Source organism: Felis catus, chromosome C1 (genome assembly GCF_018350175.1).
Source record: "Felis catus isolate Fca126 chromosome C1, F.catus_Fca126_mat1.0, whole genome shotgun sequence".
NCBI classification, from domain to species: Eukaryota; Metazoa; Chordata; class Mammalia; order Carnivora; family Felidae; genus Felis; species Felis catus.
In genome coordinates, this window is record NC_058375.1 from 102,716,226 (window position 1) to 102,738,102 (window position 21,877).

The window sequence follows — 21,877 nt, forward strand, 5'->3', positions numbered from 1 at the left end:
TTCCTTCTACATTCTGTTAATCTGGTGAATTGCAATGATTGATATAAGAATGTTAAAATTGGGGCATCTGGATGCCTCAGTTGATTGGGCGTCCAACTCTTGATTTTGGTTCAGGTCATGATCCCAGGGTCATGGTATTGAGCCCCAGGTCTGGCTCTGTGCTGAGCATGGAGCCTGCTTGAGATTTTCTTTCTCTCCCTCTGCCCCTCCCTCCCTCTCTTTCTCTCTCTCTCTAAAATTAAAAAAAAAAAAAATTAACATCAATGTTGGGTGCCTGGGATAAATCCCACTTAGTTATGATTTACTATACTTCCTATATATTGTTGGATTAGATCTGCTAAAGTTTTGTTAAGAATTTTTGGGGCACCTGGTTGGCTCAGTGGGTTAAGCATCCAACTCTTGGTTTCAACTCAGGTCACAATCTCACCGTTCGTGGGTTCGAGCCCTGCATCAGTCTCCGTGCTGATGGTGCAGAGCCTACTTGGGATTCTCTCTCTCCCTCTGTCTCTCTGCCTCTACCCCACTCATGATTGCTTGCTCTCTCTCTCTCTCTCTCTCTCTCTCAAAAATAAGTAAACATTTAAAAAAATTAAGAATTTTTGCATCTGTGTTCATGGGGGATATTGGTTTGTATTCTCTATTTACAATAACTTTGTTTGGATTTTGTATAAGGACAATATTGGCCTCAAAAAATTAGTTGAGGGTACCTGGGTGGCACAGTCGGTTGGTTGAGTGTCCAACTCTTGGTCTTGGTTCAGGTTATGGTCTCACAGTTCTGGGTTCAAGCCCCACATCAGGCTCTGCATTAATGGTGCGAAGTCTGCTTGGGATTCTGTCTCTCCTTCTCTCTGCCCCTGCCCACTTGCCTGCACACTCTCTGTCTCAGAATAAATAAATAAACTTAAAAGAAAAAAGAGTTGGAATTCCCACCTCTTCAATATTGGGGGAGAGTTTGGGTAGAAATTGCATTATTGCTTCCTTAAATGTTTGATAGTATTCACTAGTAAAGACTTTTAAGCCTAGATTTTCCTTCTGGGAAGGTTTTTAATTACAAATATAATTTCCTTAATAAATATAGGTCTATTTAGCTTATCTGTTTCTTCTGGGGAGAGTTTTGTTAATTTGTGTCTTCCAAGAAATTTGTTCATTTTTTCTAAGTCGTCAAACTTATTGCCATAAATTTAAAAATTTTGCAGATTGAAACATAATTTTCTTATTAGTCCTTTAATATTTGTAGAGTCTGCACTGATGTCACCTTTCTCATTCTGCATATTGGTTATTTGTGTCTTCTCTTTTTGTTTCGATAAACTTGATCTGAAGTTTATCAGTTTTATTTACCTTTTCAGAAAACCAGCTTTGGCTTCCCTTAATTTCTCTATTGTTTTTAGTGTTTTGAGTTTATGTGCTTTACCCCTGGTCCTTATTATTTCCTTTCTTCTGCTTACTTTGAATTTCATTTGCTCTTCCTTTTCCAGTTTCTTAAAGTGGATGGCTAGATCATTGATATAAGACCTTTCTTTTCTACTTCAACTTCTTTGGTTCTGTAAATTTCATTCTAAGTACTGCATTAGCTCTATGCCACAAATTTATATATCTCCTGAATTCATTTTCATTCAGTTTAAAATACTTTCTCTTTTCACTTTTGGTTTCTTCTTTGCCCTGTGCGTTATATAGAAGTGTGTGTCTTGTTGTATGGAAACCAATTTGACAATAAATTTCATTTAAAAAAAAGAAGTGTGTGTTTAGTTTCAAGACATTTGAAAATATTTCAGACTTCTTTCTGCTACTGATTTCTGACGTAATTCATTTGTGGTCAGAGAGCACATCTTGTATGATTTGAGTTCTTTTACAGTTGCTGAGAATTGTTTTATGGCCCAGATTATGATATGTCTTCGTAAATGTTCCTTGTGCACTGGAAAAACATGTATCCTGCTGTTGTTGAGTGGTGTGTTTTAGAAAGATCGTTTAGATCAAGTTGGTTCATTATGTTGTTCAAATTTTACATATCATTATTGACTCTGTAGCTAATTTTTTATCAATTATTGAGAGAGGTATGTTAAAATTTATTAATACAAATTTCAAATTTGTTATTTCTCTTTGCTTTCTGTATTTTTAAAAAAGATTCCAGGGGTGCCTGAGTGGCTCAGTCAGTTGAGCGTCCAACTCTTGATTTGGACTCAGGTCATGATCCCAGGTTGTGGGATCTCTCTCTCTCCCTCTGCCCCTATGCCCCACTCATGCACTCTCTCTGTCTCTCTAAAATAAAATTTAAAGTAAATAAATAAATAAACAAATAAATATTAAAAATAGAAGATTCTAAAACAAAGCTTTATTAGCTACATAGCTTCTCCGTGAGTTACCATTCTCCTTTTTTATTTTGTTTTTTTTTTCTTTAAAATGCTAAACTCAATGGTTTTATCTTAAGTTGTGCAAAATATTGGTATTACAGAATGCTGAAATATTTTTTATGTCACTCAAACGTTAACTGAAACATCTGAAAGGAATTGTTTTTATAAAAACATTAAAATATTAATTATTTTGGGGTGCCTGGGTGGCTCAGTCAGTTGAGCATCCGACTCAGGTAATGATCTCACAGTCAGTGGGGTCGAGCCCCACGTCGGGCTCTGTGCTGACAGCTCAGAGCCCGGAGCCTGCTTCAGATTCTGTGTCTCCCTCTCTCTCTGCCCCTCCCCTGCTCACATTCCGTCTTTCTCTCTCAAAAATAAATAAAGATTAAAAAAATTAAAAATATATATATTAATTATTTTTTACAGGTCAAATAGAATTTAATTTTTGTTTGTTAGCCTATTATATTTTCATTTTGAAAGTAAAATATATCCAAAAGAGTCTAAGTAATTGGTTTTGGGCATTTCTATACCACAAAAATTTTATTTATTTTTTAATTTTAAAATTTATTTTATTTTACTATTATTTTTTTTTTAAATTTTTTTTTCAACGTTTATTTATTTTTGGGACAGAGAGAGACAGAGCATGAACGGGGGAGGGGCAGAGAGAGAGGGAGACACAGAATCGGAAACAGGCTCCAGGCTCTGAGCCATCAGCCCAGAGCCCGACGCGGGGCTCGAACTCCCGGACCGCGAGATCGTGACCTGGCTGAAGTCGGACGCTTAACCGACTGCACCACCCAGGCGCCCCTATTATTTTTAAATGTTTATTTATTTATTTCTGAGAGAGAGAGAGAGAGAGAGAGAGAGAGAGAGAGAGAGAAGGCCAGGAAAGGACGGAGAGAGAAGTAGACACAGAATCTGAATCAGGCTCCAGACTCTGAGCTGTCAGCACAGACCCGACGCGGGGCTCGACCCCACTGACGGTGAGATCATTACCTGAGTCGGATGCTCAACCGACTGAGCCACCCAGGCGCCCCCACAAAAAGTTTTTTGATAAGCACATCCTGATACTGTGCTAGAGGCAGAGTTATTTCGTTTCTAGATTAGCCAATCTCCTTTTTATACATTGTATATCATGGCAAACAATTAGAGCACCACCCACAGTTTTAGATTTCAGTCTGTATTACCATTCTTCCCAGAGGTTTGCTCCTGGTGGTATAAAGAAGAGAAGTAGCGGTATGAACAGTTTGAGGACTAAGCCTTGAGAAGATAGCAATGAGATAATAATGCCTTTCTAAATTGAATCAACATCATTACAACTGCTATGGACATGAGCTTAAAGTGCCTCTTCGTCCCCTTCCCTAAAATGTGGAGACTCCATTTATCCCTAACCTAATGCAGGTACCATGGACCATATTTCCAGTGCCTGTTGTGATTTATAAATCCTAATCTTTTCATTAATCTGAAAGAGAGTCTTTTAACTTTGAAGGATACCCGAAAGAGCTTTATTGCACTTCAGAATTTGAAAGTTCTCTGTATTTAAAAAATTCTCTGTACTTTTTTTTGTGCTATAAGAACCTTAGATGCATTAAAGAAAAGATTCTTATGTGTGTTAGCCTGTGATTTTTATCTCTAGCTAATATAAATTATACCTAAACTTTAATTTTAAACATTTTTTAGGTTTATTGATTTATTTTGAGAGAGACAGACAGACAGAGAGCAAGCGTGAGCAGGGAAGGGGCAGAGACACAGGGAGAGAAAGAGCCTGACGTGGGGTTGGTCTCTGGAACCGGAAGATCATGACCTGAGCTGAAGTCAAGAGTCAGACGCTTAACTGAGCGCCCCGGGTGCCCCAGAAGTTGATTTTATTCTAAGGACATTGGGAAACGAAGGCAGGGTTTGAAGCAGAACCATGATATGATCCGGAAAAATAGTTAAAAATATCACTGTGCTTTTGTAGAATACACTTTGAGAGGCCAAGAGTGGAAGCAGAGGAAGCTGCTTTGAAGACTGTTGCAGTAAGTAGACCAGGTGTGAGATAGGCTGATTCATATAGGGTGACCATATAGTGGTCAGGCTGGTAAGAAGCGAACAGATTCCAAATATATTTTGGGGGGCAGAGCCAACAGAATCAATGGGGTATTGGATGAGGGGAATGAAGTTTAAAAAGGAAACATCACAGACCTTTTTAAAAAGAATAACTTAAACCCAAAACGGCTCTAAGAAAATGAAGTCTATTTAAACTAAAGATTTTTTTTCCTATTAATGGAAAAAAAGAAGATTAGTTTTCCCCCACAGCCTCAGGAATTAGTTCAGGGATAGGCACTGGACTCAAACGGGATTCTTCAGGGGCCTCCTAAAAGACGCAGCCTCTGTGCTAATGCATGTGGGCCTCAGAGCGTAGGGCCTGCTGGCAGACAACTCACTGCCTTGCAGATGCTGAAAATGAAATCAGAAGAGAAAATAACTGAGATGGAGAAACAGGACTTCACTGTACTAAGCTGCATTTGAAACACCGGGCTGAAGTTTTCTCCCCACTCATGATGAGGGTGGTGGTGGTCAGGTGATGTAAGACATCACCTCTCCAACAGGGAGGACTCTGGGTACTATCAACAAGTATCTTAACAGAGAGTTGCAGATGATAACCAGATGGAGAGCCTCACAAATAAAGGGGGTTTGTACTAGATCCCACAGGAGTTCCAAACAGAATTCTGCAGTTTAGATCCTGATCACTGACATGCATGGCAACCGCAGTATCATTGTCATTGTGATCGTTACTGCATGTGTAACGTGCGTTATTAACAATTATTAGGGGGCACTTGCTACATGCCAAGCCACAGTTTAAGCAATTTACACACACAATCTCATTTAATCCTCACTACAATTCTTTGAGAAAGGTATTATTATCCCCATTTTTATAGAAAGGTTAAATAATGTGACACGATAACACAGTTATGAAATGGTACAAGTGGGGCTTAATTGGCAGGTGCTAACTGTATTTCATGTGCATGCGAGTAATTACTTTTGTTCAGCTTGCTTTTAAAATGTTTCTTTTCAGTGACCCTAGATTTTCTCTTCCTTAAAAAACAAATCGGGGCACCTGAGTGGCTCAGTGGGTTAAGCATCTGACTTCAGCTCAGATCATGATCTCACAATTCATGGGTTTGCCCTGCATCAGGCTCTGTGCTGACAGCTTGGAGCCTGGAGCCTACTTCCAAGTCTCCCTCTCTCTCTGCCCCTCCCCCACTCAGGCTCGCTCTCTCTCTCTCTCTCTCTCTCTCTCTCAAAAATAAATAAACATTGGGGCGCCTGGGTGGCTCAGTCGGTTAAGCGGCCGACTTCGGCTCAGGTCATGATCTCGCGGTCCGTGAGTTCGAGCCCCGCGTCAGGCTCTGTGCTGACAGCTCAGAGCCTGGAGCCTGTTTCAGATTCTGTGTCTCCCTCTCCCTGACCCTCCCCCGTTCATGCTTTGTCTCTGTCTCAAAAATAAATAAACGTTAAAAATAAATAAATAAATAAATAAACATTCAAATAAATAAAATTTAAAAAATCAAAACAGGGGCGGCTGGGTAGCCCACTTGGTTGTGTCTAATTCTTGATTTCTGCTCAGGTCATGATCCCATGGTTGTGAGATCGAGACCCGCGTAGGGCTCAGCACAGGGTGTGGAGCCTGCTTGGGATTCTCTGTCTCCCTCTCTCTCTGCCCCTGCCCTGCTCATGCTATCTCTCTCAACATAAATTAACTTAAAAAAATCAAAGCAATAACAAAAATCCTTTGATAGAGCTTTAACAAAAATGGTCTGGTCTCAAAATTGGCATAACAAGTGTAAAATGCCACTTGTTTTAAAATAATAAACTCCATTATTAAAATTTAACCTTGTGAGGATTTGCTTTCTAATTCGTACGGCATAAGTCCTGAAAGCACAGAGAAATGAATGACTTATTTAAAACAAAAAGACGTTTACCTGGACGTGACTGAAAAATCTATCAAAAAACCATCAGATGGTTCCATATTCAGGTTAATAAAAATGGGTGAATTGTACATTTCAAAGGAGAATCTGGGACACTATTCAAATAACACAGACTTAAAGCAAGCTGGGCTCACTGCCCAGAACAATAGGCACATGAAAAATTCACAGAATGGGGGATTTTGTCCACTGTGTGTGTGCTCAATGCACACTTACATTCGACCATACAACACTAGCTCAGAGAAAGGGGAACCAATAAAAAATGTTAACATGAACAAGTGACCTTAGTGTACAAAGAGAAACAATACCATATTTTAGCATCCTTCTCATCTCCATAATAATCAAATCTATAACATATTTTTGCCTCATTGCTGTGTAAATCTTGACTTTAGAATCTCCAACGAAATATTGCAACTAAAACGTGCAGCTTTATTATCTTAACAAGAAAGATTTTCATGGATTGTGCATACCTTCCAAAAGAAAAGAAATGTTCTTGGTAGTAATTAAAAGCACATTCTGGAGACAGAATGCTTAGGCAACCTATTTTACAGGATGGTCTTACAAAAGCGCTATTTATTGCCCCCCCCCCATAATGTTGATCATAAATCCAGGTCCTATTGTGCAGCCTTAAATAAGTGCTCCAACTTCAGTGTCTTCATTTCCTGAAAAGAGAATAATAGCTTCTTTGTGAATGGGAGGCCTGGGTCTCTAACTCTACATTACCTTGGATTGGGGGGAAGTTTAGGAGTCTGTGTATCAGTTGCCTATTGCTGCATAGCCAATTACCCCAAAACTTAGTGGCTGTGATGGTAAATTGTGTGTGTCAACTTGACTGGATCACAGGATACCCAGCTATTTGGCTAAACATTACTTCTGTGTGAGTCTATAAAGATGTTTCCAGATGAGATTAGCAGTTGGAATTGGCAGATGGAGTAAAGCAGATTGCCTTCCCCTGTGTAGTTGGGCGCCATCAAATCCATTGAGCGCCTAAATAGAACACAAAGAGGAAGGGAGAATTTGCTCCCCCTGCCTGAGTGCATGAGCTGGGACATCCGTCTTCTAACCTCAGACTGAGATTTATTCCATGGGTCCTCTGGTCCTGAGAACTACAACATCAGCTTTCCTGGGTCTCCACCTCCTATACAGCAGATACTAGGACTTCTCAGCCTCCACAATTGCATGAGCCAATCCCTTTCCAATATCAAGACTTTCCAAGTAAGTCTCTTTCCAATACCAAGAGTGTGATTACCAAGGATCACTGAGGGCTATCTTAGACACCACCTACCACAGTTTGCATCCATTACAGAAACTCCTGGAAATTAGAGGAGCACCAGAATTTATTCCTTTCCTTCCTTTTGGAATGAGGCTAATACATAAACCAAGCACAAAAAGCAAGGAGGAGTGGAACCAGAGCTGAGGCCAAAGACCATGTCAAGCTATTTCCATCTGTATCCATAGAACAATATGGCCTCTACTTGCTCAGTCAGCAAGCATCCTGGAAGACATTGCTGGCAGTGGCTGGCTCTAGCTATCTTCCTGGATGCCTTAAGGGTTGAGGGATCAATTTCTGGACAATGTAGCCTGTTTGCAGCACAAGAGGTACACTGGTTGGAAATCTCTGCCTTCGATAACCTACTGGGAGACCACCTTGTATATAGGGTTTCCAGTGACGGTTCCTAACCACTATTCATTTACTAAAGCTGGCCCGAGAAAAGATCCTAGTTGCTGTATCCATTGTCTTTCTGACATAGTACCATGTAACAGCACTTGCCACCAAATGAGAGTATGTTTCTAATATAAATTAACAGAGCTGCCCTCATACTGGCCAGGGCTTGGTAGAGCCAGAAACTGGGGGCATATATGCCATTAAAATAACTATTAATAACATTACTTACATTATTAATAAAACTACTTATGTTACTAATAAGAATAACTGTTGATTTTTAAACAAATAGCTTTCATAATTATTTTTCAGTATTGCATCATTTCACTCTTGAAGTAATAATTAAACTTTTATACTCTGAAGGATTAACAGAATTTCAACACGTAAAACATATAAGGAGATTTTCGCTCCAAATTATATCTAGAAAACTTGCCTGTATTTGAGAGTGAATGTTCAGATATTAACAAAAATCTAAGGGGCACACTCTATTTGTATCACTGGCTTGTCATGCTGATTAGATGTGACGGTGCCCACACAAACACAAGGTCAGAGTTGTAAGAAACAATATGGAGTCAGCATCCAGCTATTGGGTTTTCTAAAGCTGAAGCCAAATGATGGATTTGGCTCAATGGTGATGCTGAACTTTGATTCAAAATTTTATACCCTCTATTTACTCTTCTAGTTTGACACAGGGATGGCTTTTTCTCAGCCTTCAACTTTAGCTCTTCAATGGCTGCAACTTTTTTCTCTTTTCCTTGTTTCAGTGAAACCTTAAAAGCTTTTTGTGAATTTTAAGACTTTCATGTATCTTACCTCCCTTCTGTCTAAGCTGGCCCCCAGGACTTCTCTTCCCTTTACCCCATCTCCTCAGGATTTGGTCTGTCCTAGTCTCCCAGGCAGAAATTGGTCAAGGAAGACTGGAAAGAAGGCGCAATTCCTGAAAATAAAGGTGTCGGAAACTGAGCGAGACAACTGGGGCCCTGCTTTCAATCGGACTGGGCCCTGCGTTCTACTTCAATAAAAGGAAACAGGAAGCGGAGTCTGGCCCGAGGTGAAGGGACTGTCAAGAGCCTGGCAAACAGTTCACCTCTTCAGGATGAGGTTCTGAGCTGTGATTCCCATTTCCTGTCCCGAGGGTAGGTTAAAAAAAAAAGTGGCACAAAGGACCCAAGATTAGAGAGGCAGGCTGTCCCTGTGAGGCAGATATAGGTAGGCCTAGGGTGTCCCTAGGAGCCAGGCAAGTCACCTAAAGGGATATGCAAATGCCTGGTACCTGCAGACAGACTGGTAAGTAGCACACATGAGTGACGCAGGTCAGGTGTAAGACCCTATGGGGTAGTGTCAGTGACTGAGCACCTGGAACATTGATGATCCATCGAAGGGCCAAGCTACAGTCTGTGAGCCTGGTTCTGTAACATAGGTCCTGCCAGCAGGGGGCACCTCTAGGTGGTTTGTTTGCACTGGCACAAGATCAGGTTAGGGTTCCATCTTGGGGATGGGCATCTCTTGCCAAAGGAGAGGCCCCAGTCTGGTGAAGTTTCCTAAGCAGCTTGAACTCAGTGGAACCTGCGTGGAGGATGTAGCATGGCTACTTTGATTTCCAGAACCATCTATAGTCCATGTGACAGGAAGACTCCAGGTGAAGCAGACTTCATTTTTGAGTTGAGTGGGTAGGTGCCTCAAACTGAGAATGGGGCTCAGGGTTTTCTTAAAAGGGCAGATTCTTGACAATTTACATTCTAGTTAAACTGCATTAGCAGCAATTCATAAGATAAATGGTTCTTTGCACCCTCTTTATCTCCCTTTCCTACCCTGTTCCGCCATCTCCCTAATGCCTTGTAAATCACAGGAACTTGCCCTTGAGACTTAACTGTTAGGGAAGGAGGCTGGATAGTCACTTTTGCCTTGTGGTGTTGTACTGGAGCTACCTGATGTCTGGCAGTTCATGGTGCACAGAGCACTGCTGCCAACAAGGTCAGCAGAACCTAGCACTTGAGATTACCAGTGAAGAGGCATCGAAAGGTTGGGCTTTTGTCACATCATCTGGGATGAAAAACCAGGGCCCTAACCAGAGGGCAAGTAAGGCATTCACTCTCAAGATCTTGCAAACGCAGGGGCAGATCCTGCCTTTGTTTAAAATTTTGGTATTTTGGGGTGCCTGGGTGGCTCAGTCGGTTAAGCGTCCGACTTTGGCTCAGGTCATGATCTCACAGTTCGTGAGTTCGAGCCCCGCGTTGGACTCTGTGCTGACAGCTCGGAGCCTGGAGCCTGCTTCAGATTGTGTCTCCCTCTCTCTCTGCCCCTCCCCCATTCACACTCTGTCTCTCTCAAAAATAAATAAACTTTAAGAAAATAATAAATAAAATAAAATTTTGATATTTTGTTCACCATGGATTTTTCTGCACTAATTTTGTTTTTTGGAAATATTGCGCTAAGATATCATTTGATATCTTGATTACTGAATCTTTTAGGTGAAATGAATCATAGTGGTTAATGTTGAGCGTGTTTTTTATTTTCCTGAACTGTTGTGATCTAGAATGGGCTTGTTAACTCTTACAGCGTCTATACTCCCTTGAACTTTACAAGGGTGAAAGACTGTTGCAGTATGCTAATTTTTTGTCTAGGATTGCCAGATGTTTGATATTGAACTCCACAGCTCAGCATTTTGGCTTCTTCTATGCTAAAATAGAAATTAAGACAAAAGTGAATATATGCATGAGGAATTTTTCTCATTAAAATTTTTTCTTGATTGTGTGAGGCTTTCTGAGGCTCTATGTCAAAATGTATGAATCCTTGCCAGCTGGAAGACAGGACAAAACAGCTGTTCTAAACTGACAAGAAATTGGCTTCCAGTAATTCTAAGTGTAGAAGAGTGAATTTATCTTTGTTGTATATTTACCTTTGTCCTGGGGTGATTAATTTGATAAGCCTCATTAGTTGTGCAGATTTGAGCCAAAGATCTACCGCAGATACCTCCTGATATTAGTTGAGTAATTCAATGAAAATACTTCAGATTTTGTTTAACAGTGATAAAAGCAGGTCTGGGAGACATGATATATACTTTCACATAATGACAATAATTTCATAATTTCAATTACTCTTAGGAGATGGACACTGAAATATAGAAGTGAAGAGTCTGCATCTCACTTTCAAATGGTTCATCAATAATTGTGTGTGGGGTGGGGGAGGGGGTGTAGAGAGAGAGACAAAAACAAATGTGACAAAATGTTAACAGGGATTCGTAAATCAACTGAAGGATTTTATAGGACTTCAGTGTACTATTTTGCAGGTTTTTGGTATGTTTAAAATTTTTACATTTTTTTCAAAATGCAATGTTTTAAAAACAAATTTACATTCTAAATAAATATGTACATCTATGTATATATAAAAATATATACATATATCTATGAAGCAGAACACTGGATTTTTAAAACTTTATGTATAATATCTATATATCCTTAGGTCCAATCTATGGGGCAAACAGTACACCAGGGATTGTCAGTATCTGCCAGAATTTTAAATCCAGAGAAATCCATCTTGGTCGGTCTGAGGACAGACTAGTAGGTGGCATGATACAGGAAACAAAGGCAGAGACCATAGCTGCATGTCTGTCTTCTTTTTCCCTCTTAATGTTTATTTATACTTTTGAGAGAAAGAGAGAGAGACTGAGCACACGCGGGGGAGGCGCAGGGAGAGAGGGAGACACAGAATCTGAAGCAGGGTCCAGGTTCTCAGCTGTCAGCATAGAGCCTGACACCGGGCTCAAACTCACAAACTGTGAGATTAAACCAACTGAGCCACCCAGGCGCCCCATGGCTGCCTTCTTCTAAGTAATATGTTTTCTAATTCAGAATGTAACCCAAGCTCCAAACCAGATCAGGTGCTGTGCTTCATTGTTATCTCTAGGGGGCTTGAAAGCCGTCTGGGTTGCCTGATACGTGCTCCTTGGCCTTGGACTGGAAGTGCTTGTCCATTTCCTGGAAAATGACTCAAGCTTTAGTAATGGTGCAATTGTCATGAATGCCTTGGAAACTGTTTGTAAATTTATTCTAGTGTTGTTTCTGGTTCCAGAAATTTATTTATTAACACTCACATCAGTCCCTTTAAATTTTAAGACCCAATATCTATGTTCAAAGCAAGGAGAGTTATCCATGTAATTCACACAAGTCTCTCCACACTGTTCCAACCCTCTTCCTAGAAATTTGCATACCACATTTCTTGCATGATTCCCCCTCCCCCAGCATCAGATACACATAAATAGTGGGTGTTGAGAGAATGAGGGGGATTGTATGAGTAAATTACCACCAGCTGTCTGAAGGCTTGGTCATAATTTCTTTCCTTGTGGTTTTCGTTACAGCTGACAGACAGGGCTAGTTAGTGAAGGAGATGGGTCTGAATAAACACACACACACACACACACACACACACACACACACATACACACACACACATACACACAGTCCTCAAGAAAGGGGGAGGAGGGTGGGAGACAAAAGGAGGAAAACAAGATGGAGGAAATACCCAGTTTTCTCCCCCCTAAAACCCCAGCCAGGAAGTGAGGAAAACCAGTTTATTCAGCTTCTTTGCCAGTAATTTGGTCTCATATGATAAATCAGAGCTAGGAAATGGAAAATCTGGGTCACTAGCATAGCCCTAGAGTGCAGTTTGGAGCGGTACTGAAATTAAAATTCACAACTTCTATACAGGGTTGGAATCCTGCCTGGTATGCAAACATTAATAAAAAAAATAGTTATGATTTATTGAATGCTTAAAATGTGCTGAGCAATGAATTAAACACTTTTCATATATTATCTCCTCTTGGTCTCACAACTACCGTATTAGGTAGTTATTATATTTAACCTTATTTTACGGATGAGGAAGCTAAAGCTTCCTAAAGTTTAACTTGTCAAAATCACAGGGCTGGAAATTGGTGGGGGAGGGGAGATTTTTAAATCTGTCTGATTCTAGAGCCAGTAATCAAAACTACTCTGTTGTAATGCCCGTCAGTGACACTGGCAATGCTATGAGGCTCTTCCAGATGAATGGGACTCTAAATAGTCATTCAGAGAAGATTGGGAACATTTTTCCTTCTACCAGGGAAAATTGAAATTTTTAAATAAAAGCACTATATTTTCCAGTCCTAATACATGACAAAGTTCTGTGTGACTATCATCCTTCAGGACTCTACTCAGATGCTACCTTCCTTATGAAACCTTCTCTAGTTGAATTTAATTAATCACCCCCTCCTTTATCTTTTTTTTAAGTTTATTTATTTATTTATTTTTGAGGGGCAGAGAGAGAGGGGGAGAGAGAATCCCAAGCAGGCTCCGTGCTGTCAGCACAGAGCCCAAGGCAGGGCTTGACATAGGGCTTGACAGGGGGCTTGATTCCACAAATGGTGAGATCGTGACCTGAGCCAAAATCAAGAGGCAGACGCTTAACCAAGCGAGCCACCACATGCCCCTTTCACCCCCTCCTTTAAATTCCTCTTCGTACCATTATTGCAGCACTTCACACAATCTGATCTGTATTATTGTTTGATGAATGCCTGACTAATTTCCCTCACTGGATTTTAAAAACATAGCACCATGCCTAGCATATGCTCAGTACATGTTTGTCGAACTAATGTTGAATTGAACGAACTAGAGTAATCAAATTGCCTGAATTTTATCAGCTCGTGGGAATAAATGAAGCCCCATGAACATTAGCTACCTCTGAACTCCCACCTGTTCCTTTAGGAAATGGAGTCTTTCACAAATTCCCCCGGACCCCACACAAGTATTTCTGCTAATCCCAAGGGTTGTTTCCCAGGCTCTCATAAACCGCTCCTAGTACTGATCTCTGTTGCTCTGAGGCACAGCTGCCGCTTTGCCGACCATGTATGGTCCTAGACTCACACATCCCCTGGCCCCTGCCCCACTCCAGAAGGGCAGATCTTGCAATTCATATACATACACCCTCTTCTCTCCAGGTTATTTGCATGGTCGGGGAAACCAGGCACATCCATCCAAGCTTCAGTTCTGCCCACTTAGGTTGCTCTGTTTCACTCCCAATACAGATAACAGATCTGAATTTATGAACTCAGTTGGACAGTTTCTCACCACATGAAAGCTCCAATTTTCTTATACCTGGGAACCTGCTTCTTACCTGCCTGTCAGTCTCTCTGAGGCGCCATTTCCTCATTTATAAAAGAAGGTTGCCTTGCTGGGCTGCTCTCTTAACACAGCTTGGTTTCTCCTCGTCACACCTATCAGCATCTGGCATATTGGAGATACTGCTTTCTTTATTGTCTGTCTATACCAGTAGACTGTAAACTCCATGAAAACAGGGTCTTGTTTGTTTGTTTGTTTTACTGCTATGCCCCTAGTATGCAGAATAGTGCTTGACGCACAGTGGTTCTCAGTGATTTTTGAATGAATGAGTGAATAATGTATCAGGATTATTATGCACATTTTAAGGCATTGTTCCAGTCATCTATTTCTGCATAGCGGTGTATTTCAAAACTTTGTGGCTTGAAACAACAGCCGTTTTATTAGATCTTTTGATTTTGTGGGTCAGGAATTTGAACAAGTCTCAGCTGTACCATGTGGCATTGACCAGGTCTCTCTGAAGGTCCCAGAACAACTTCACTGACATCAGGTGTGGGATGTGAGTGATGCCTGATGCCTGATGCCCGATGCCTTCTTGGGGGCTGCTGGATGATGTTTCACATGTGGTCTCAGAGCCTCACTACATGGTGGCTCCACCAAGGTAGTCAGACTTGGTTTACGGCAACTTAGAATAACAAGAGGTTCAGGCAGAGGCTGCAAGACCTCCTATTACCCAACCTCAGCACTTATGACCTAGCACCACATTCTATTGGTCAAACAATTCACTAAAACCATCCCAGATTCAAGGGGAGGAGAATTAGACCCCACCTCTTTTTAAAAAATATTTACTTATTTTTGGGAGAGCGCAAGAAAACCATCCCAGATTCAAGGGGAGGAGAATTAGACCCCACCTCTTTTTAAAAAATATTTACTTATTTTTGGGAGAGCACAAGTAGGGGAGGGGCAGAGAGAGGGGGACAGAAGATCCAAAGCAGGCTCTGTGCTGACAGGCTGACAGCAGAGAGCCCGATGTGGGGCTCAAACTCATGAACCGTGAGATCATGACCTGAGCCGAAGTCGGTGGCTCAACTGACTGAGCCACCCAGGTGCCCCTAGACCCCATTTCTTAACGGGAAAAGTAGCAAAGTATTTTCAGCCATCTTTACTCCACCACATTCCTGCATCCTTTGGCCACAAGTGTTGCCACACGCATAAGTCCCTCCCTTCCAAATTCCCCCAAAATTGCATAACATTTACTGTATCAGCTCAAAAGTCCAAAATTTTACCATACAAATCAAGTTCAGGTGAAGATGAGGTTCCTGGGGTGTATAGCTGCTTGAGTTCCATTCCTGTTGATCTGAAGACCTCTTGGTCTGCCCTCTGGGCTCTTGGTTCCCATTCTTTGAACCATTCTTCTTTTTCTGTAAGAAATGGTCCTTTTTTGCAGTTGGGTAACTTTCTCAGCTTGCTTGCTCTCTTTGACAGCTGGAGGGTCCAAAGGCATCTTTTCATTATGTACTGTCCTAATCCCTTTCAGGCTGTGCTGGTACAATTCACTTAAAAACTTTGAGTGCATCTTTTGTGCTAATTATAAGCAACTCCTCTAGACAAAAGCTATACCCACATTTCATTCCAAAGCAAGCTCTTCTCTTCCTTGGGCTACCTACGAAGCTGCCGTGGGAGAATGGGCCCTTAAAATTCTTACAAGCTTGAGGCACACCCTCAAGATTCTTTTTTTTTTTTTTATGTTTATTCATTTTTGAAAGAGAGCATGAGGAGACAGGGACACAGAGCAAGGGGACGGAGGGTCTGAAGCAGGCTCTGTGCTGAGAGCAGCAAGCCTGATACAGGGCTCAAATTCACGAACCCCCAAGAGATCATGACCTGAGCTGAAGTCAGACACTCAGCCGACTGAGCCAGGGTCCCCCACCCTCAAGATTCTTATCGGCCTTTTTGTTAAATTGAAGTGGTATATGAGGCACCACCTTAAATCTTTTGAGGTATGAACCACGAGTCTAACAGTCATATTTTGGATTTGATTTTTGCCCTGAAACTACTTTTTAATTTGAAAGCTTTTGCTGTCTAGAGAGATTGAAATGACAGGCAGTTTGACTTTTGAGCCTAGAAAGTCCTGGTTCTTTATATTTCCTCTAAATTCTGCTTACAAAGGGCATGGTTCTTTTTCTTTTTTTAACCCACCTTTTTCTATCCATACCTTGTCATATGTGGTTAAAAGAAACCAGTTATCACTTGAAATTCTATCTAAAAATTTCCTTTGCCAGACCTACCCATTCATTAGGAATATTGTCTATTTTCCACATTCTCAACTGGTTTTACTAAATTTCTGCCACGACAGGGGCACCTGGTTGGCTCGGTCAGTGAACTGTCTGAGTCTTGATTTTGGCTGAGGTCATGATCTCATGGTTCGTGGGTTCGAGTCCCGAGTCGGGCTTAGCACTGACAGTGCGGATCCTGCTTGGGATTTCTCTCTCGTCTCTCTCTGCCCCTCCCTCTCTCTCTCTCAAAAATAAATAAATACACCTTAATATATAAATAAACTTATTTATTTATTTATTTCTGTCATGACATAACACAGGGCATTTTTTTTTTAGCACCTAATAATATTTTCTTCACTGTCCAGTCTCTCCAGCAGTTCCTGTGGTGCCTAAATGAGATGTCTCCCAATTGGATGGAACCCCCAAATGTAGGGCAATGAAATCAGGTGGAAGCCAGAAGGTGGAAGAGTTCACCTGAGGCAGAACAAAAGAGACAGAAATGTACTGAATGCACCACAAGGGAGTGACTGGCAGGACAGCAGAGGAGAGGCTGCCTGCTGTGAGGCTTTGGGGGCCCGTGGGGGGGGTGGGGGGAGGGGTTGAGGGGTGGGGGGAAGGGTTGGGGGTGGGGGGGTTGGGGGTGGGGGAAGATAAGGCATTATGGTGATATATAGAATTTTCCCTTTTTTGGTAGCTGTGCCCGGTTGTAAGTAGCCCACTGGTCAGTTAGGGCCTATGGATATTTGGAGGTGGGTCACCTGATGGGCCTGCCTGCATTCAGCCATACTTACACTCCACAGAACCACAGCTGGTGCTGCTCAGTTAGGTCCAGTAGATGATGGGACTGACCTCGAGGGTCCGAGACTGCCTCATTCACGTGCCTGGCACTGCCAGATGGTGGGCTCAGCGAGGCACCTTCCTGTCTCTGTGAGGACTCAGGTGAACATAAAATATAAAGTAAAGAAATATAAGGTAAAATGAGATGACGTTTAATTATTTATATATTATCTAAATAGATAGGCATAGGAGTGCCTGGGTGGCTCGGTCAGTTAAGCCTCCAACTCTTGGTCTCTGCTCAGGTCATGATCTCACAATTCATGGGTTTGAGCCCCAGATCTGGCTCTGCACTGACAGTGTAGAGCCTGATTGGAATTCTCTCTCTCCCTCTCTCTCTGCCCCTCCCTGCTCACACACATTCTCTCTAAATAATTAATAAATATTATAAAAAACATAAAAAATAAATAGCCATAGATACATACCTAAAATATAACTGTTAAATAATGTCTTATCTATTTGTTTATTTTTTAAAAAAAATTTATGATTTTATTTTTAAGAGACAGAGTGAGACAGAGTATGAGCAGGGGAGGGGCAGAGAGAGAGGGAGACACAGACTCTGAAGCAGACTCCAGGTTCTGAGCTGGCAGCACAGATCCCCGTGCGGGGCTCAAACTCATGGACTGCGAGATCATGACCTGAGCTGAAGTTGGATGCTTAACCTACTGAGCCACCCAGGTGTCCCAATAATGTCTTATCTGTTAAAGAGAACAATTAAAATGATAAATCCTAGTGTTGTTCAGGAACTATAAGATGATAAAATTAGAAATTCCTTTTTTTTTTTTAAAGATTTTTTTTTTTTAAGTAATCTCTACAACCCAACGTGGGGCACGAACTTACAATTCCAAGATCAAGAGTTAAAAGCTCTTCGGGTGCCTAGGTGGCTCAGTTGGTTAAGCATCCGACTTCTCCTCAGGTCATGGTTTCGAAGTTCTTGAGTTAGAGCCCTTTGTCGGGCTCTGTGCTGACAGCTCAGAGCCTGGAGCCTGCTTCAGATTCTGTCTCTCTCTCTCTCTCTGCCCCCTCCACCACTCGCATTCTGTCTCTCTCTCTCTCTCTCAAAAATACATAAACACTGAAAAAAAATTAAAAAAAAAAAAAAGCTCTGCTGACTGAGCCAGCCAGGCAACCCTAGAAAGTGCTTTTATCCTAACATTCTTATGCCTTAAGAAGTTATCCTAGGGAAATAATTCAAAAGAATGAAATGATGGAGGCATAAAAATTCCATTCAGGCATTGTTTATAAGAGTCTAATATTAGAAACAGCATAACTATGCTGTAACAGAAAATTATTAAGCAAACTATAGTTCTATTGACATTATATTATATAATCATTAGAATAATAAATATATAAACAGTCTCTAGCAACATGGACAATATCTAACAAGTGAGAAAAGTGGGACATAAACTTACATCTAGGCTGTGATTAAAGCTATAGAAATAGATACGTAATATGTGCAGATAATGACTAGAGGGAATGTAGAGAAATTTAAACAGTTGTGTTGGCAGAGTGGGTATGTGGGTGAATATTTTTTGCTTACAATCTAACATAAAAACTTTGTTCTTCTGGCAATAAATGTAATCCTAAAAAAAACAATGAAACCTCTCTTTTCAAGAATATGCTCCTGGGTATGTAAGAGAGAGTCAGTGATTTGAATTAAAAGATAATTTTAAAAAGCCTGGGGTGGGGGGAAGCCTAGAAAGAAATTCCAACAAATGTTTAACATTGATTATCTCTGGGTATTATGGGTAGTTTACTTTCTACATACTTGTTTTGTATTTTTCAACTGTTTGACCATGCATGTGTTGTGAACTTTGTAAGCCCAGCCTTTAAAAATTAAACTAGCATATTTTCTCGCCTCACTTCTGAGACTCCACCATTCATCTAGTTAATGCTGTCACTTCCTGAATGCAGCATATGTCTTGCTGTAGATACAGTTCCTCTCCAAACTCAGTAGCCCATAATTTGACTTGAGACAAAACTAAATATAGCCCCAACTTTGCTATGGAGGATGGAAATCTGACTCTCCTCATCCTTTTGTGTTTGGTTTGTTTGCAGCAGGAGATTCTTTTCAGGACAGGTGGCCTGTAAGTCTTGTCGCTGGTCAAACTAGGCCTTAAAATGTTTCCTGGAAGCATTCTAAGCTCAGGAGCAGGTGTAACCTTAGGTCCAAGTTAAGTGTTGGGGTTAGGGGATTCTAGGTCAGGGGCCTTTTTAGATGGTTCCTCTAAACCCTCAGATGTCTTACTGTTATCCTGCCCTCCCAACCCCTATTCTGTGCTGATAATTAAGGGAACTAATCCAAAACATAGGAGGCAGGATGACAGTTTGCCCCAAGAATACAGGCTCTGCACAGTCTCACCAATTCCCAGATATGCCAGGGCCCTTCCTGAGTAAACTCCTAGGATCAATTCATTGTAGACAATCAATTCGTTGTAGAGACCTCTCTTTGGCCATATTTCCAAAAATTCAGAGAGTAAGTGTCTGGGGCCACTCCATGGAAAAGACCTGCCTTACCAGAGACTTTGAGCTTTTTTGGGTCTCAACTGTATTATCTGTGAAATAAATATAACTAAATCAACATTACTACATAAAAGCTTTCTGCAAATAAAAAAAAGGTCATTGGTAGTGCTAAGAATAACGGCGATTATGTCACTTAATAAAAAGGTTTTATTTAGAGCTAAAAAGGAGCTTCGGGGCTGTAAGCCCTTTAATTATAGCATGTCTGACTTGTTTAAACCTCATTACATAAATAGATAGTACAAAGTCTCAGGCAGTGCCATCACCGAAGGGCCCTTTTCCATGGTCTTAGACCGGTTAAGGAGGAGAATCAAGGTCCCATCGGCTACTGTCTTGAAGCTTGTCTCGTGTTCTGGGAAGTTCAGGAACCCTCTTCCCCTTTGGAGCTAGTGGTAGAGCCCAGTCGCCTCCGTGCTTGAGAAACTGAAAGCTGAAGAGGTAGAATATTATAAAATCCGGAGATGAATGCGTTGGAGGCAGCAAATAAGGCTGCAAGGTTTCGTCAGGATGGTTCCCTGTCTGAGGAAGTTCCTGTCCGCAGACTGATGGGGAGACTGACATGTCAGATCTCTAGGAAAGTCACATCGCGTCCTCTGAGCGTCTAGTGTGCGCACCTGCGTTCAGCCAGGACGGCACCTCAAACCTTCCCAGACTCCAGCTCTGGCTCGGGACTCACCCCGCGGGTGGGGTGGTGCGCACGTACGCAAGAGGACGTTCTCTCGGAATTTTCCCGAGCGTCGGTCGGTCTTTTTCACAGCGCCCCTCCGTGGGATGGGGGAGGGACAGAGGGGCTTGGCGCCGCGCCCCCTGAGCCCTCCGCCCCTCCGGCGTTCGCAGCGGGGCGGGGCGGCGCACCACCTGGGCCGGCCCCGCCCCCGCACGCCGGCTGCGGGAGCCCCGCCCCCCACCTCGCGGTTGACAGCTCAGCCGGTGCGGAGCCGCTCGTGCCAGCCAGTCGCGTCTCAGCCTGGGAGCGAGCGAGCGAGCGCGCGCCGCGCCGGGCCGCCGCCGGCCCCAGCCTGCCGACGGCTCCGGGCACCGCTCCGCTCCACGTCCCGCTTCCTACCGTAACGGTCCCTCCCCTGTTCCCGACGCACCGTTAGCTGGAAGTGCGGCCGCAGCAGGGGTTTCTGAAGGAGCAGGGAGCGAGCAGCGCCCTCCCTTCGCCGACGCGGAAAGGAGGAGCTGGGGAGGGAAAAGCTGCTGCTCTTTGCACTGGAGATTCGGGGGCTGGGGTTCGCGTTGTCCCAGGCTGCTTCCCCTCCCGGGTGAGGAGCGCCCTGAGAGTGAGGGAAGCGCCTGGAAAATGGAGCAGACGTGGACGAGGTAGGTGAGCCGCTGCTTTCTCCCCGCATTCCGGATATGGTGCCCCCCTCCCCCAACGCCCCGCGCGCCCTTAAGGAGAAGTCCCCCTCCCCTAGGGGCCTTTGACATCTCTCTCTTTTTAAGATGCCTAATTCCCACGTCTCTTGATCTTTCTGCACGTGTTCTCTCTCAGGTGTTTGCGTTGCTTAATGAATCTCCCCCTTCCACCTAGTCTTGACCTGCAAAATACCCAGCGGGGCTACCTGGAAGTTTTTGCAGAAATGGTTCTCTGTCTTTTCCCTGTTCCACAGGGAGGGATTCGCGTTAAGTTTTTCTTTAGAGATAGCTTTGATTTCAGATACCTTGAAAAAGATCAGATTCCTTCTCACCCTGCCACGTTTTCCTTCTCAACCTCATCCTCCACTAGGGACACAAAGGCAAAGCTCTGGGTGAGCAGAGCCCAGCAGTATTCATCTCCAGAGTCTCCAGTTGGTGTGACTTGGGGAGAAGAAAGAAGGAAGAGACCAGGGTGCCTTTCATTGCCCAGGCTTTGTGGAGACGAGGGTGACAGCCTGTCTTTTAGGTCACATTGTGGAGATGCCCAGTGCAATTGTGTTTTCCCTGTCCCCTTGTCCTTCCCCTAAATGTACTTTCAAACAGAGGTTACTCAAGGATGAAAGATAATGAGTTGGGACAGAGACTTAATTTTTGTTTGTCAGTGAGAGGGTGGATGGGGAGGCTGTATTCCAGAGGTGTTGCCATAACAGACACTGCTCCACCTCCAGGATTTAGCTTTGGAGACTGGAATGAGGCCAAATTAGTGTTCTGACTCCTAGGAGAAAGCAGACTGAACAAACATGGAAGGTAAACTGGG

General features: G+C 42.6%; 1 protein-coding gene across 18 annotated transcripts in view; it reads left to right on the forward strand.

Moving 5' to 3' along the window:
• Positions 1-21,877, forward strand: part of LOC101093537 (phosphodiesterase 4D interacting protein) — a 220,093-nt gene that overhangs the window by 7,777 nt on the left and 190,439 nt on the right. The window contains exon 1 of one of the 18 annotated variants that reach the window (XM_019837713.3): positions 20,867-21,024. The exons of the other annotated variants lie outside the window; for them this stretch is intronic. Coding sequence (XP_019693272.3) covers positions 21,005-21,024 — 20 coding nt within the window. The 5' untranslated portion in view covers positions 20,867-21,004. Of the gene's footprint in view, positions 1-20,866; positions 21,025-21,877 lie in introns of those variants that run through there. 18 annotated transcript variants of the gene reach the window in all.